General features: G+C 54.6%; 4 protein-coding genes across 4 annotated transcripts; 2 read left to right on the top strand and 2 right to left on the bottom strand.

The window, feature by feature from the left end:
- Positions 1 to 719: 719 nt before the first annotated feature.
- BKCO1_3300077 (betaine aldehyde dehydrogenase) lies at positions 720 to 2,296 on the top strand (the record flags this gene model as incomplete). Its single annotated transcript, XM_020274578.1, has 2 exons — positions 720 to 1,204; positions 1,279 to 2,296. 2 exons carry the CDS (start codon positions 720 to 722, stop codon positions 2,294 to 2,296), a joined length of 1,503 nt encoding a protein of 500 aa, XP_020129399.1.
- Positions 2,297 to 7,586: 5,290 nt separating this feature from the next.
- Positions 7,587 to 8,526, bottom strand: BKCO1_3300076 (uncharacterized protein; the record flags this gene model as incomplete). The annotated part of the gene is made up of 2 exons (XM_020274577.1): positions 7,587 to 8,161; positions 8,244 to 8,526. The coding sequence occupies 2 exons, from the start codon at positions 8,524 to 8,526 to the stop codon at positions 7,587 to 7,589; spliced, it is 858 nt and encodes a 285-aa protein (XP_020129398.1).
- A 635-nt stretch (positions 8,527 to 9,161) lies between these two features.
- BKCO1_3300075 (kinesin light chain) lies at positions 9,162 to 10,387 on the top strand (the record flags this gene model as incomplete). The annotated part of the gene is made up of 2 exons (XM_020274576.1): positions 9,162 to 10,298; positions 10,358 to 10,387. The coding sequence occupies 2 exons, from the start codon at positions 9,162 to 9,164 to the stop codon at positions 10,385 to 10,387; spliced, it is 1,167 nt and encodes a 388-aa protein (XP_020129397.1).
- Positions 10,388 to 11,172: 785 nt separating this feature from the next.
- Positions 11,173 to 14,329, bottom strand: BKCO1_3300074 (p-loop containing nucleoside triphosphate hydrolase; the record flags this gene model as incomplete). Its single annotated transcript, XM_020274575.1, has 10 exons — positions 11,173 to 11,402; positions 11,461 to 11,727; positions 11,791 to 11,940; positions 11,989 to 12,024; positions 12,080 to 12,322; positions 12,378 to 12,407; positions 12,464 to 12,704; positions 12,760 to 13,001; positions 13,061 to 13,928; positions 13,979 to 14,329. 10 exons carry the CDS (start codon positions 14,327 to 14,329, stop codon positions 11,173 to 11,175), a joined length of 2,658 nt encoding a protein of 885 aa, XP_020129396.1.
- Positions 14,330 to 16,554: the final 2,225 nt, after the last annotated feature.

Below are 16,554 nucleotides of genomic sequence, written 5' to 3'. Positions count from 1 at the left end.
GGTGGCGGCGAGGGGGGCAGGGCTGGGGCGCGAGAGACGACGGGACAATTGGGGCGGGCCGCGGAGGCTGAGAGGCGGGCAGGGCGGGAGGCAGAGGGGAGAGCGGAGAGCGGTGCTGGAGTCGCGGCGAGAAATGGCACGGGAGGACGGGTACTAATGGGATTTTGACGTAGGCTGACAGCGGAGCTAGGCGCAGCTCGAGTCTCGCCGCGCAGCAGCAATCGGGCTCCATCGCACGGCAGTCAGTCCACCGGGCGGCGGATCGCGCGTGTCGGTGAGCCGTCCGACGGGATCGCAGTGCTGGCGGCGTTTGCGGCCAGCAGGCGTCGAGGCCCTAGCGGGTGTTGCAGCGGCGGGCGCCCACCATGCTGGCCCCGGCCAAGCGCGCAAGCGTGCCTGGCCGCCCGCCCCACCGCCGCATCCCTGCACGCCCTGCCGTATCCGTGCCCGCTAACGAAAAGTTTTGAATCGCCTGGTGATGCCGCCGAGGCCCCCTACGTAATGTTGGAGCTCCCGCGATAAGCTGCCACGCCGCTGCCATCTCCTCACGTCCTGGCACCCTGGCCCCATCCACTCTCCTCCCATCGCCTCTCCGGCTGCTGCTTCCCGTCCGTCGCCCTCTGCTTATCGCCGCAGCCCGCCCTCTCGCTCCCGTCGCGCCAGCTCCCCGCCCGCTCCTCGCCCGCTCCCCCCGCGTCTCAGCCCGATTCCTCACCACCATGTCCGCCCCCTCGTACGCGACCCGGCAGCTGTTCTGGGACGGCAAGCCGCAGCCTGCCTCGTCCGGCCAGACCTTCCAGAGCATTGACCCCTCGACCAACCAGCCCATCGCCACCATCCAACAGGCCTCCCATGGCGACGTCGACTCGGCCATCGCCTCGGCCCAGACAGCCTTCGCCTCGTGGGCCTCCACCCCGCCCGTGCAGCGCGCCCGCATCCTGCAGAAGGCCGTGCAGCTGCTCCGCGACCGCAACGACGACATTGCCCGCCAGGAGACGCACGACACGGGCAAGGCCTTCAGCGAGACCAGCACCGTCGACGTCGTCACCGGCGCCGACGTGCTCGAATACTACGCCAACATGGTGGCTGGCGGCGGCCTGAACGGCGAGACGGTGCGCCTGCGCGACGACGCCTGGGTCTACACCTCCAAGGAGCCCGTCGGCGTGTGCGCCGGCATTGGCGCCTGGAACTATCCCATCCAGATGTAGGCATGGCCCAAATCGACGAGCACGAAGCAAAAGTCCACCCCCCCAGCTGACAAGACGACAACACGCGCAGTGCCCTCTGGAAGTCGGCTCCCTGCCTCGCGGCGGGCAACACCATGGTCTACAAGCCGTCCGAGTTCACGCCGCTGCACGGCGAGACGCTGGCCCAGATCTACACCGACGCGGGCGTGCCCCCGGGCGTCTTCAACATCGTGCAGGGCGGCGGCGACGTCGGCGCGTACCTCACGGCGCACGCAGGCATCTCCAAGGTGTCGTTCACGGGACAGGTCAGCACGGGGGCTAAGGTGGCGGCGTCGGCGGCGGGCGGCATGAAGTACGTGACGATGGAGCTGGGCGGCAAGTCGCCGTGCGTCGTGCTGCCCGACTGCGACGTCGGCATGGCCGTCGACGGCGCCATGGTCGCAAACTTCTTCAGCACCGGCCAGGTGTGCACCAACGGCACGCGCGTCTTCGTGCCCGAAGCCATGCTGCCCGCCTTCGAGCGGGCGCTGCTCGACAAGATGCAGTACGTCCGCCCGGGCGACCTGTTCGACCCGTCCACCAACTTCGGCCCGCTCGTCAGCGCCGTGCACCACCAGAAGGTGGCGGCGTACATCCAGCACGGCATCGACGTCGACAAGGCGAAGCTGCTGTGCGGCGGGCCGGGCGCGCCGGAAGGGCTGCCGGCCGGGCTGAGGGACGGCTTCTGGGTGCGGCCGACGGTCTTCACCAACTGCACCGACGACATGAAGATCGTGCGGGAGGAGATCTTCGGGCCGGTGATGAGCATCCTGCCGTACAAGACGGTGGACGAGGTGGTGCGGCGGGCCAACGCGACGCCGCTCGGGCTCGCGGCGGGCGTCTTCACAAACGACCTCAACGCGGCGCACCGCGTGGTGCAGCAGCTGCAGGCGGGCATCACCTGGATCAACACGTGGGGCGAGAGCCCGGCCGAGATGAGCGTCGGCGGGTGGAAGAGCAGCGGCGTCGGCGTCGAGAACGGCCGCAAGGGCCTCGAGGCGTGGGTCAAGAACAAGAGCACGCTGGTCGACATGAGCGGCGCGGTCCCTACCGTCTTCTCTAAGTTGTAGATTTTTTTTTTTTTTGAAGGACGGAAGTTGAAGAAGCATGGGATTGGCGTTCGATTGAAGAGTAAGGGAGGGGGGGAAATAAACGCCAATTGTTTTCTATTACGCCAACTTTACTCGCTGAATGTACAGTACATGCATACATACACACAAAAGAGCATCAACGACATGATCTACAAACCGTTGTCCGGGTGGTGTGAGAGCGGGGGAGCGTTCCTCCTCTCCCTCCTCCCGTCCTCCCCCCCACGCCGCGGAGCCGGCGGCTTATCCCGCCTTTTTGTCCTTCCGCGAAAGGTGGTGGCGATAGCAGCGCGCCCTGTGAGTACCTAGTTTCCGATCCTGCTGATTTTTTATTTTTTTTTGCGTGACTCGGTGAGGCGGGCTTTGTTGACTCGTGCACGCCACGGGTCTGCATGAGGTGTGAGCTAAGTACCTAGCTCGCTTCGCGTCGATGATGACGACGGGCGCGGCCCTTTTTTTTTTTTTTTTTTACGCGAGCTGGATGATGGGTGGAAGGAACACAAAGCCTTCGGTTTCGGAAACCATGCTAGGTATCTGTCGTAAGCGCGAAGGAAGGAGGCGCTGGCTGGTGCTGCTGCTGGTGCTGCTGGTGCTGCTGGTGCTGCTGCTGCTGCTGCTGCCGCCGCCGGCTGGCTTTGGGTCTCACGCACGCACGCCCGCCGAACACCTACTCTCGGAGTGGAGGGGTTTCGGCGAGATGATGCACAAGGGATCCACCGGCCTGCCATAGACGTTACGTACTGTGGTACAAGTGTAGGGCGGGGGGCGTCTGTGTGTGTGTGGGTGTCGGATCGGTCGATTTGGCTACGGTTGCACTACTACTGTCTAAAAAGTATCAATGCTTCTTCTTCTCTCCCGTCTTTTTATTGAGCCTGAGCCTGAGCCTGAGCCTGCGCTTGTGTTTCGCACGGCGTCGAGATATACTACCTAGGAGGCAAAGAGGAGGCGAAGAGGTGGCGATGGTAGGTAGTGCAGTCTAGTAAGCAGTAGTGTTGGTCGCACCTGCATCCATCGTTTTCCTTCCTTTTTCCTTCGTGGTCGCTTCTAGCCGGCTTCCAGAATGCTTCTACGTTACGGCGAATGACGACGACGACAACCGAGCATTTCGATTCGTTCTCGTCACCCCGCCGTCAGTAGTCAGCCAGTCATCAGCCAGTCATCAGCCCGCCCGCCAGCCAGCCAGCCAGCCCAGCCCAGCCCAGCCCAGTCGCAACTGCAAACGTCAAATGGCAAAAATGTCCCCCCGTCCCTTATTAACCGGAAACAGGCAACGAAAGAGCGTGCGAAACCATTGGCTTCTGCTTTTTTGCCTCTATCACAGCCAGCACGACACTTATCTTTGCATTATTAGCAGCAGCAGCACTTACGTCCCAGCAATCGTCGGGGCTGCCGACTCGTTCGTTCGTTCCGTTCGTTCGTTCGCCGCCGCAAATAACAACAATGCAGCCGCCGTCCCGCACGTCCCGTCTCGCCCCGTCTCGTCTCGTTCCTCCGTCGGCCGGCCGGCCGACCCTGCATGCCTGCATGCCTGCATGCATGCATATCTGCATATCTGCCTGCAGGACCCTGGGTAGGCGCGGATAAGCGCGCTCCGGAGTCCGGACATGTGTCGACATCATTCATTCGTTCGTTCCGGGTTTTCCCTCATCAGTGACATGAGAGAGTGTGGGGAACGAACGGGAATTAATAAAAAAGGCCCACGCACCGGGGTTCCGGCGCGCGTGCGCCAAAACGCTGATGTTGTGAGGGGGATCCACACCGGCATTTTTGCGTCTTGGCTGCCGTTTTTGGGGTGACGCTAGTAGGGGGGGGTGGGTGGTGCAGTTGCTGTTTTTGATCACACACGCTTTTTTTTTCTGTGCGTTCGTCTTGCTATCGCTGTGTTTCTTTTTGTTTTTTTGATCCCTGCTATCGATGGTCGGTCGGTCGGACGGACGGGCGGATGCGTGGGTGGGTTTTCCGATCGGACGCGCCCGCTGCCTGCTGGTGGTGTGAGATTTTGTTTGACGGAGGGGAATGCGGTGGGGGGGAGGGTTGCTTGTGTAGAGTTGCTTATAGGGTGCTATTTGCGCTGCCCGCCCCTTTGTTGCTTTGGTTTGCCAACGCGGTCCTACTCTTGCTTTTTGTTCCTCTCCGTCATGTAGGATGGAGGACGCTGAGCAGCGGTATTGTCGTTTCGACCAGCGATGATGGCTAAGAGACTTGTAGGCGCCATGTTGTTGAGCATTTCCCACTCTCCTCGCTGCTGAATCCTCAGCATCAAATTTCGTACTCGGGAGCATTCGCTGAATACCCTCCCTTCTCATCCTATTTTTCCTTCGCCTTCATGTCTGTCACAAAAATGGGACGATGAATACAAGAGCTGTCATTTCTTTCGAGCAGTCGCGTCAGCCCTATTTCCATATCAACCCTCCCCAATGGCAACGTAAGAATCCCGGACAACCCCAAGCTGTCTTCCCAGCAATCATCCTTTCCAACTCCCAGACCATCAACCAGCCCTATTCCGTCTCCCAGCTCACCCGCCATCGGCGCAGCAGCCCAGGAGAAGTTCAACGCCAAGTTCAGCGACCGGGGACCACGCGACACTCAGCAAGCCGTGGCATTCTCTTATCCCTCCGAAACGTAGGCATCACATCGTTCCAGACTCATCAGCAGTGGGCTGCCCATCATCGGTGGCTTGGCCGCTCGAGGGGAGAGAGAGAGAGAGAGAGAGAGAGAGAGAGAGAGAGAAAGCAGCGTCGATGCGCGCGATGCTCGGACCAAGTGCTTGCGTTTCGCGTCCCCCTCCCTCCCCCGGACGACAGCACGACTCCACCAAAACACCCGGACGCCGGTGCCGTCACTGGGAACTTCTCAACTCCCTAGCGGACGGGGACGGTAGCCGCATCGGGCTAATGTGCTGGCCTTTCGACGTGCGAAGATGAGACGGTAGCGGCGGCTCGTGCGAACGCGCCGTGGGCTCGTGCTGCCGAGGGGAGGAGAGGGGGGTGGGGAACGGCCGACCGAGCTGGGCCACGTCGTCGCGCGCTGGGCTGTGGGTGATGCGGGAGCTGGTTGGCGGGTTTGGATGCGTGTGTTTCTGGTGGTGGGACTGCTGCGGGCTGGATTTCTCTGCGAGTTGGATGTTCGATGGGCATTGGGGATGGGGATGTTACGTGGCCTTGTGTTTGTCTTGGGCGGTGAGTTTGTACAAGAATCGGAAAACGTGAACAACCTCATCTACCATCGTTGATTCATTGTGAAACTTGAGGAGGCTATCTTGCATCCAGCTCTAGCAAAGTCGTCGGCTCGGGATTCTACAGTGCGCTGATGTGTTCCCGCAGAAATATTATGATGTTCGTCAAGTCTATCCATAACCACTTCTGTTTGGATCCAGAATGCATTTCATGGAACAATGCTTGTGCGAATATGTCCAAACAACTTCCAAATAAACATACATACCATCCAGAGCTGATTCTCAATCACATCACAAGGTTTCAGCAGAATATCCATTTCTCACGTAATCCGGGCCATGCCGTGATGAGTTTGACATACCTGCAGCAAGAAATTTCATGAGTGCTAAAGCCATCGCACCCAGCCAGCGGATTCCCGGTGACGTTTGATTGTCCGATGGCTTCGATAAGCGACCGATCTGCTACCACTCTGCTTTCTAAATGTTCTCAGATGGTTACACAATATTTCTTACGCTGCGCCTTCCGCACGGGAAACCATGGACCAGTCACCCCCACTAGTACGATTGTTCCCACCGGTACGGCCAACCTAATTTCTTTGTTTACTAAGGCGCCATCTCCGGACTCAGTACATGTGATGGCCAATGCGGTGGCCGATGCTGTGGAAGTGGAGTTGCCAACGGAGTTCCTCGACGAGGTTTCCGCTGCTTGTGTGAATGTCGTAGAAAGAGTAGAGTTGGCCGAGATATCCTAGCAGAACCCGGGGCTCCAACATGCCGAGGACAAGCTACATTCGTGTAGTGATGACTTGGCTCTGCAAAGCTGGCCGAGCAAATGATGATTGGTGGAAACCACCCCACCCCTCTTCCCCAACATATAAGATCATATTCAAATGAACACAAGTAAGAAAAGCCGCAAGAAAACTCGTGGTCTTCGTCTCTGTATGAAGCTGTGGGCTCAACTTGATTTTCAGTCAAAGTATAAACAGACCCAGTAATATGGTTTCTATCGTAGACATGTATTTCGACAGAATACATCAACTGACCACGCTAGATTGTATACCAGCTTGGGCTCACTTCAGTATCTCTTTCACCCTCGGGAGGGCCTGCGTTGGTGGCGTGGCGTGGCGTGGCGTGGTGGCCAAGGGCAAACCTTTACAATTACTCTATCTGTCTTCTCCTGGTCTTTTTTCGAAATACATGGAGACTACTTGGTCACCGAATAAATGTAGAGTCCTTGGCTGAGAAAGGATCCCACTCGCCAGTCTCAGCAATCCGTAAACTGACAGCGAACTACACAAATTGGGCAGAGCAGCTTTCTGCCTTACGAAAACGTCTTCCTCTTTCATTGTGTTCTCGTTCCGTGTGCTTGAGAAAAATCAGGAAGTGATGTCAACCAATCTTCATATGTACAGCTATACTTTGAGCTCTAGTTAGTTCGAAGTCTCTAGGAGGATTAACTTGCAATTTCTATGCCTCCTTGAACACTGTTAACCGCAGTGCACCCCAAGTGAGACAATACTCGAGCTGCTGGAAAGCGGCTTCGAACTGTACGGTGGATGTAGCTACTCTACTTGCAGACAACTAATACCCAATACAAGATCTTCTCGACCGTTCAACGACCAGAGCAATTCAAGAAAGAGACGGCCCCAGTTCGAGCTTCGCAATGTCAGGATTCTGGGCGTAGTTGCTTCTTTCGTTCAGCTCCTTGCCTTCAATTTGTCTGACGTCAGAAGCCGAGTGCAACCATCGCTCCTCGGTGGTGATGAAATTAAGTGATTGGCCCACGCCTTCAGAAAATGGGGGCATATACAAGGAGGCATGGATGACTTAAAGGCGAGGGGTAAAGAGGTCTGTTCCATCTTCGCCGCATCAGAGCTTGGGAATGCCATCAAGCAACTTTTGTTCCTAGGTAGAGTAAGAAAACATCATGCCTATTGCGCATTTTATGCCTTTTTTCCCTGCAAAAAAAAAAAGAAGAAAAAACGTCCAATACCAACACCGTCGTAATCTCGTATCACAACGCCACCGCCCATCCACGCCAACTTACATATTCGAAAAAACATCTGCCCCCACCCGCCCCCATCCCAAACCCGTCCCCAATCACGGCAGTTCCGACCTAGGCTGCCCCGCAACCTCCGAGGCAACGTGCTCCGCCGCCGCCAGCTCCGCCTTGGTGTGGCGCGGCGCCCCTCCCGCGGGAATCTCAAAAACGTCGACCCCCCGCCGCCGCTGCCGCCGGTGCTCCTCCTCCAACCCCTCGCCCTCCACTTCCCCCTTCTCCACCTCCGCAACACCCGCCACACCTCCTCCTCCTCCTCCCCCCACCGCCCCCACCGCCGCCCCCATCCCCATCCCCCTCCCCTCCCCCCGCCCCTTCCTCCTCCCCAACACCCAACTCCCCACCGCCACCCCCAGCACCAGCACCGCACCCACCGGCACCGCGACGCCGATGGCGATCTTGGCCGAGAACTTGCTTATCGTCGTCACCGTCCTCGTCGTCGTCGCTGTTGCTGTTGCGGCTCCCGCGGCGGTCTGCGAGGCGACGGCGGTGGCGGACGGCACGCCGATGGTGAGGAGCTGGTCGGCGGCGGCGCGGTCGTCGCAGCAGTCGGGATGGTCGCAGCAGAAGACGCCGTTGCCGCAGTAGTGGACGGGTTCGGATGTTGTGGGGCGTTCTGTTTGTGTTTGTGTTTGTGAGAGACGGGCGGGAAGGTTAGGGGAAGGGGATGGGTGAATGGGTGGGTGGGTATCACGTACCCTGGACGCAGAAGCTCATGCACTCGTCGGCCTGCCAGGTGGGGTCGGTGCAGGACGAGCGCGTGAACTGGGTCGACACGGAGGCGTTGACGGCGACGGCCTGGCAGAGGCCCGGGCTCCAGCACGTCTCGCCCTCGTTGCAGCAGATGCTGTTGGAGCTGCCGGTGGTGCCGGCGCTGCAGGGGACGAGGCCCTCGTCCTGGTTGCCGGCGGGGTAGAAGCAGCTGGATGATAGGGTGGCGCTCGGGAGACAGGGGAGGATGGATATGCGAGACAGTTTCATGGCGATGGGTGACGGACGGACAGACGGACGGTTTGCCCTTGGATGTACGGCTGAAGGTGATGCTCGGGGGCGTGGGGATCTGGGGATATGGGCTATTGTATGTACATATATACCGCATCCGTCGAATTTGTTGCTTGTGGTATAGACCGTACCACACGTATTCGTGACCATTTCTTGGTTCGCTTCTCCGGGATTTGTCCCTCACAAGAAACGATCCAGTCGGCCATTCGTGAGTGCATCGTGGACGATCATCAATCACGTTACGTAAAGATACGTATTAAAAAACAACATAATCCAGGTTACTGAGGTATCTTTCGCTCCTCCAATCACTTCCGGTTTTTTGATTGGGCTTATGTGAGAGGCTGCATGCAGGCGACATGGCGTGCAGGAACAGGCATGGGCAATGCGCCGCACGCGAGCTGAGAAGCAAGCCAAATGACGTGGCTCGTCTTGGCTGCTCATAATAGACTGACCGGCTGCTGGAAGTAGCGAGTCCGGTCGCAGCCGAGTATGCAAAGTAAGCAAGTCGTGAGGGCGCATCTGCTCCAGCTTTGACAGTTAAATATCCATTTTTCCGTCACACTCAACGATTCATTTTCAATCTTCAGTCCAGCTGCTCGCCAATATCCGCCGTGATGACAACAAACGTCGAACCGCCAGCTGCAGAAGACTACAATGTGGCATGGATCTGTGCACTCCCAGACGTCGAGTTGGACCCGGCAAGGCTGATGCTCGACGACGATTACGATACTCCATCATCCATCGACGCGCGGTGGGACGACGTCCAATACTTCTGCGGGAGAATGCACGACCATCGAGTCGTCATAGCATGCCTTCCAAACGGCGAATCGGGCAATGTCAACGCCAGTCGCTTAACGTATGCACTTTTCAGGAGCTTTGCGAACATCAAGATCGCCTTGCTGGTCGGCATCGGCGGTGGCGTCCCCCGCCCAAGCAGTAAAAGGGACCCGTTGGACGAAATCTACCTCGGCGACGTAGTCGTCGGATGGCCTGATGATGGGGGAGACGCAGTCGTCTATCACGATCGAGGCAAGGCCACAGCTAACGGCCGATTCGAGATGAGAGGCCACATTCCAGAACCGGACTGGTCCACCAAGCAGGCGCTTGGTTCCATCAAGTCGAATCACAGGCTTGGGAAGACAAAGTTCGATGACCATCTCATGAGGCTCAACCGATTGAACGGATCCGCAATGCCGAGTAGAGATCAGGATTATTTGTTCGAGGCTGGATACATCCACGAAGATCCTGAGCTGACCTGTGAATCGTGCGACAGGTCACGGCTTGTTACACGTCCAGAGCGCTCGGAGAATCGATTCGTATTCCACATGGGCAGGATTGCCACGGGTAACTCGGTCATCAAAGATGCAGAAAGAAGGGACAAAATCAGCAAAGACTGTGGCGGAGCGCTCTGCATCGAGATGGAAGCAGCAGGCGCCAGTGTCAACAGAAACATTCTCGTCATACGCGGCATATCCGACTACGCCGACTCCCACAAGAACGACAAATGGCAATTCCATGCGGCCAAGAATGCTGCAGTCTTCGCCCGAGAGCTGCTGTGCACCATGCGTGCAAGCAAGGTCAAGGCGATGGAAGGACCCGCCCGAAGCGCTGAGATAGCAATTCCAACACCGAAGCCCGAGCCCGAATCCACACCACATTCTGAGAACAAACCTGAAGCGGCCGGCAGCCCCATGTATCAAACACAGGGAAGCCCCAGAGATCCCAAACTCAAGCCGCTTGGTACCGATGGAGTGAGTGTTCTGCGAGAATTGCGGCAAACCCTCGACACTTGGCTAAATGATACGAATAGGCCGTGGAATTACCTGGTTCGCGCCCCTGACACGGGACACTACTCGAAACAGCTTCTGGCGGTGAGCTGCCAGCTTGTGCAGAGCGCAGTAAAGGATTCTCTGCCCTTGCTGTCTTGGAAAGCCGGCCCGGACCACCCGACTACTCTTCGGACCATGTGCGTGGAAATGGCAGAGCAACTTTCCGGCTTCCTCCACAAACGGATCAGCCAGCCTCAGAGAGATTGCTGGGAGATTGGGCTGTTGGAAAAGTGTTTGCAGCAGCTCCAACGCCCGGTGTTTGGGTTGATCTATTGTTTCGAGTTCGTGCAAAGCGGGGATGAGAGGTTCGACCAAGAGTTTTTCCGACTTCTTCATGAACACGCCGGTCGGCATAAGAACACGAGGATCTTGTTTGTGACATTCCACGGGGATGCACGGCTCACGAAACATCTCCAAAGAGGATGGTATCAACGTAGCGCGTTGAATGAAGTTCCGATTGGAAATCTTCGTTTTAGGGAAGAGGCATTCATGAGCTGAGTATCAATGTTCTTTGGCGTACTTTACATTTCGTTGGCGGATATACACTCAGGGCACACATCAAGTTGAGAGGTCAGATCTTGCCACAAATGAGACAGGCCGAATTTCATTGGCATTCGCTAGTTCAACAAATTGATTTGACGAAGCTATGGACAACTTAACGATGTGATCTCCAATACTTGTTGCTTATGAGAAGTTTAGTAAAGAGGGATGTAGGAAAGAGAAACCGAAAAAGTATCAAATGACCCTCATTTTCTGAAAAAATCAACACATGCTAGCAAGCACGAAGGATACCAACCTAATTTCCCCACATGTTTTCATCATGAGCTTGTTTCTGGATCGATTCGATTTGATGAAGCTGTTGAAAAGCCTCTGTTCCTCCACTCGTCAATTTCTCCTGGTGAGCACGGAACTTTACCATGTTCTGCATGATCTTTGCGACGGACTCCGCGTCAATGCTTATCCCCCCAGGTTTGTTGCCATACCGAGAGTGCTTTTCCGTCGCAAGCGCAACCGCCATGTGGAAGACTGAATCCATTGTTATTTTCCAAGTCAAAACAGGACCTTTAGATGTTGAGTCACTCACTCGTCTTGATTTCGCGTCCGTTGAAATTCGAACGAGAATCCGCAATCTGCTCGAACTTTTCCCGGGCTCCGTCGCGTACATCATATCTGCCATCTTTTCCGATCTTGTCCTTATACTTCTCGATGAGCTGTCGTCGTTGAAGGGGTTCAAGACCGGGCATATGAACCAGGGGAGATATCCGGTTGAGGATGGCGTCGTCGAATTTGCTCATTTTGTTTGCCGTGAGAAAGAGGATCCCTCGGTAGTACTCAAGGGCGCGCAGGAAAACTTGGTACAAATCTTAGTGTCCGCTGACAAAAGCCACGTAGAGGAAAGCGTGAGGGGTCTTACCAGTCACAATCGTCTCACTTTTCAACGAGTCTGACAGACCTCTTTGATGGAGGTACACATCTGCTTCGTCAATGAGGAGGATTCCTTGCCATTCTTCAGCCATCCTAAACCATTTCCATAGTCGATCTTCAAGGGTGACAGGATTTATGCCTAAGAGACGTCAGTTACAGATCACCATCTGGTTGACATCTCACCTACCTAGCTCCTTGCACGATAAGCGAAGCAGTGGCCTCCCTGTCAACATCTCAGCGTTACTGAAAATTTCCAGCTGACCAGAGGAGCTAATCACCTGTATCTTCGGCCAGGCATTCGACTGTGAAAGTCTTTCCGGTGCCGGGTTTGCCATACAGGAGCATGATGCGCCCCTCTCCTTTCCCCGCTATTGGGTCGAACGAAACTGGAGCCTGTTCTCCGCCGGAAGATCTTTGGCGCGAATCCAACTTCGGCGTGAACGCCTTGATCATGCGCAAATCCTCCGGAGAGATTTGTAGCTCCTTGATTGGGCCGTCGCGGTCGCTTTCGGTTCTTGGGTCTGTGTCCGAAATGCTTTGGCATATAGCCGTGCTTTGAAGTTTGGGTAGACTTACATTTTTCCATGTTTTCCACATCCAACCATACTAGACAAGTGACTTTTAGAAAAGCGCATCCGCCATGATGTAGAGTTCGAACTTACCCCATTGCCTCGTCGCCAAGGTGAACCCTCTGATGTACCTCGCAAGCAACAGATAATGCGAGTCTTCCAGATTGTTGTTCTCCTTGCTTGGGTCTATGTCCACATACTTCTTCATTTCCCCACTGCTGTTGTTGTCTGAGCGCCAGATGTCTGTTTTCTGGACCCAGGACTCTGGTCCGAAGTCTGGAGGACCGTACTCTCGGCAATGGAAGACTGGATCCACCACTACTTTTCCGTTGTACTGTTCTGTTTAGTCAACCGTTGTCAGGTCCAGATATTGTACGAGTGGAGCTCACGAAATGTCTCTCCTTCATGGTCTTCTTGTGGTCTTGATCCTTGAACACAAATCCATCGTAGACGCATTGGGGTGCAAGGCTCTGCAGAAAGGTCATGTACTTTTTCCCACGATTCGTGAGCTTTTCCCTCAGGCTCGGATCAGGGTGATACTTGATGGGATATGCATCAAGGGCAAGAATGTTTCTCTGCCCAGTGAAGTTTTCGATGCGGAGCTCATGCCGTCTGCGATCCAAAACCTTCCCTAAAGATTACGTCAGCGCTGATGCTTCAATCTGCCATGAATCGTTCAAATGCTGTCACCATTGAAATCAAGAAACCAGAGTTTCAAGATGAGATGGACTGGTGTCCACGTGTCGTCCAGGATCTGCCCGCCGCCCCAAAATGGGATCAGCACCATGCAGCATGCCCACTCATCGTCAATCTTGGTGTACACCAATTCTCCCGGGCGGAAAAGCAGCCACAGCATATCAAACGAAGCGACTGGCGGATTCTGCCGATATCCCTGTTGTTCCATCTCAATCGGTTCCTTCAAGACCTTGTCCAGCTCATGTTCAAGCTTCTCAATGTGCTTGACGGTCAGCTCCAGATCTTCTCGGCTTTGGTCAGATCCGAACCGTTCCTCTTTGAGTTGGGTCTGATACTTCTCACGCACTCTCTGAATGTTGTTGCGTGCGCCACCAAACATTCGATAGGGCCGTGAGACTTTCATCATCTGGTTGCCAACACTGAGCTTTCCGCCGGCGTTCTTGGAACTCGGATAGTATCCGACGAGTTCTGGCATGATTTTGATGAGGTAAGGTGAGTGGATGACCATCGTCTCATCAATCAACGCGCTGAACTTGTTTCCTGTCCGTGTCTTGCTGAGATAGCCATCTTTTCTCATCTCAAGGACCGAGCCATATCCCTCCACATGCATCCGGTCCCATTCCTCCTCACTTACATTCTGAGGAGCCCAATACGAGTCATTCTTCGACGTTTTAGATCGAATTGTGTAGGTTACGAGATCCTGAGCCGCAGAGGGTGACGTGTTTGTATCCTCGCGTGCTGGGGGTTGATTTGGGCGTGTAGACGTGGCTATCAACTGTTGAAATCGACTGAAAAGTTCAACGACTTGGTGTATTTGTCGCGGATTCAACCCTTCCATTCTCTGCTCAGTAGGGTTTCGGGGCTGGATATATCAGGAACAAACTCAACAGTTTAATGCCCGAGCATACTTACTTCTGTGGCTACTGGTACTGTTTCGTTGTCAAGTACAACTGTTGCACTGTCAGGTACATCTTTTGCACTGTCAGGTACATCCGTTGCACTCCCAGGTACATCCGTTGCACTGCCAGGTACATCAGTGCCATTGCCAGGGACATTCGTCATGTCGCCATGTACACTGCGTTCGCTAGTTTCAGGGGTTTCTTGCTCGAGGACATTTGCCGAGGAAGAGGAGGGAAGAAAGAGAGGCAGATTGTCTCCACCAAAGTCCAGTCCCGGCGTTGAGTTTTCCGGATGGACTAGTTTTTCTTCCTCGGCAGGATATGACGGGGAAGGCTGACGGGGATTGTCAGCCTCGTCCTCCATTTTTGCTGCCGTCGAACAATGTCAGTATTGAAAAAATCAAATTCATGCAAGGCTTCTCACTCGCAGCTCACTTGGGTTCTTTACTGATACAATCGAAGGCAGGTCATCGAGACAAGAGAACGGGTCGAGAAGGTTTGGCGAAATCCTCGAATGCTGAGAAAAACACGGAACCTGCTGCCAGTTATATAGCATGTATGCTCGGCCAGCCCACGTTTTACGAGCTACGTAGCGCTAGAAAGGAATGTCGAATGGCGAAAAGGCTCTCGCTTTCGCTTTCAGCTCCGATGCAAATGGCCGGTTGCAGCGGTTGCAAGTATTATCGGGTGCTCGAGGCTGACGTGTCAGTGCAGTTTCAGCTTGCAGCCGTCTCAAAAAGGTAGAGATAACCGGCTATGTAGGTCATGGCTTATTCGGCAAGGCAGACTTCTGACTAGGGTTAAGAAGCCAGCCAAACGAGAGATCCGCCTCGTCAGGCAACACTTGTCCGTCAGACCTTTTCTGAGATAAGTAATACCATATCATTGGTTGATAGATCGGGTGCCAAAGCCCAATTACTGTGTCGCACAGGCTGCGTAATTGTTGGTGGCGTAATTTTACGAAAGTACTGGGTGCGAAGTTCAGCCTCTCGCATCGTGTCACTTTTGCTAGCTACTACTGTTCACCAAGAGCTACTATTACCACGCCATATCTCTAGTGAATTTCTTAAAGGGCTACCTATCCTTACTATACCTAGCGCTGAAAGCACCATGTACGTTTTTCTTTTTCTCGTGCCTTATGTTCATGATGGTAAATACAGGCGAACAAGGCTGCCGTTGGAAGAAGCATGTAAGCAGCCACGCTACGAAATGGCTTTAGGAACGGAACCATATGCTCACAATTACTTGGCATCGAATCACTATTGCTGTGTTTAGCTCGGCCAAGTGGTCAGTGGCGTTCTTTCGAATTGTCACCCGGGTCAACGGCAGGATGCATACATGCCCTGTTCAATACCCTGGCTGTATTCCCTGTCTCCATAACGCATTCGGACGTCCCCGAAGAGCGCTACCGGACTTTTACGTCTAACCAAACTGCTTACTAAAAATTCAGAGATGCCCAAAACAAAGGGACACTAATGCTGAATTTGTTGACACACGTGAGGCCTTGTCTGCCAAACTCCACAACGCCTTTTAATACGCTCGACGAGATGTACCTACAATTTATATTTACATCCATCAGCGAGGTCTCAAATTGGAATACGCGATATGTACATCAAAGTATCAACCACAAAAATCACTAACGACCTAGACTTCTACCCCGTTCCTTTCCTATAGCAGAACGTTATAGATGCACCTACGAGCACCAATCCACACCTCCAAGGAAGAAGCGAGAGCGAGAGCTCGGCTTTAGCCACAATTATCTCCGCATTAGAACACTCACTCGCGCGCGCACACAGAAAGAAAAAGAGAAATATCACGAACCAAGGGGACGACAACAACATCAATACCACCCATTTGGAAAGAAAAGAAATTCCGCTATATGCTCCAGTGACAGGTAAAGACACGCGCACGCGCACACACCACAAACTTGAAAAAAAAAAAAAGAACCCCCCACCCCCCGATTGTCCGTCCATGCCCCCCTTCTTCCCTTCCTCCCACCCTCCCATCTCTCTCTACCAATGCGTATACTTGGCCCACCCGTCCTTACTGCCCATAACAACGCTAAGTGCAACACCAACCACAAAGGAACCCCCTACCCCACCCCACCCCACCCCATCCCCATCAAGCCAGAAGAAAAAGCAAGAGGAGGGTAAAACCATCCTATCCGCATTGCATTGGAGAAAGAAAAAAAAAAAACCTCCCCCACTCGTGAAGAAGAAGTAGAAGTAAAGTGTTTAATAGCAAAGGGTTGCAAAAAAAAAAAAAGGAATAAATAAAACCCCCAATCTCTCGGCCCCCCAACAGCTGCTGCCACTTCCACGCCACGCCACGCCACACCGAACTCAATTCTCACTCCCCACGCCCTTATGGACGCCCCAGCCCCGACCCGCTCCGGGAAAGAAGAGAGATATAGAGAGAGAAAAAACCAGAAAAAAAAAGAAACGCCCCAGCCAGCACCCCTTCTTTGGAAAAACAAAAAAAAACAGGAGGAAAAAAAATCATTGAAAACATCCGCCAGCACCGTGAGAAATGGGAAAAGGGAGGGGGGAAGGAAAGGAAAGGGGTGAAAGAGCCAGCAAATACCAGTCA

This window comes from Diplodia corticola (assembly GCF_001883845.1).
Source record: "Diplodia corticola strain CBS 112549 chromosome Unknown scaffold33, whole genome shotgun sequence".
Lineage (NCBI taxonomy): Eukaryota > Fungi > Ascomycota > Dothideomycetes > Botryosphaeriales > Botryosphaeriaceae > Diplodia > Diplodia corticola.
Note: the sequence above shows the minus strand (reverse complement) of the source record. Positions and strands in the feature narration are given on the sequence as shown.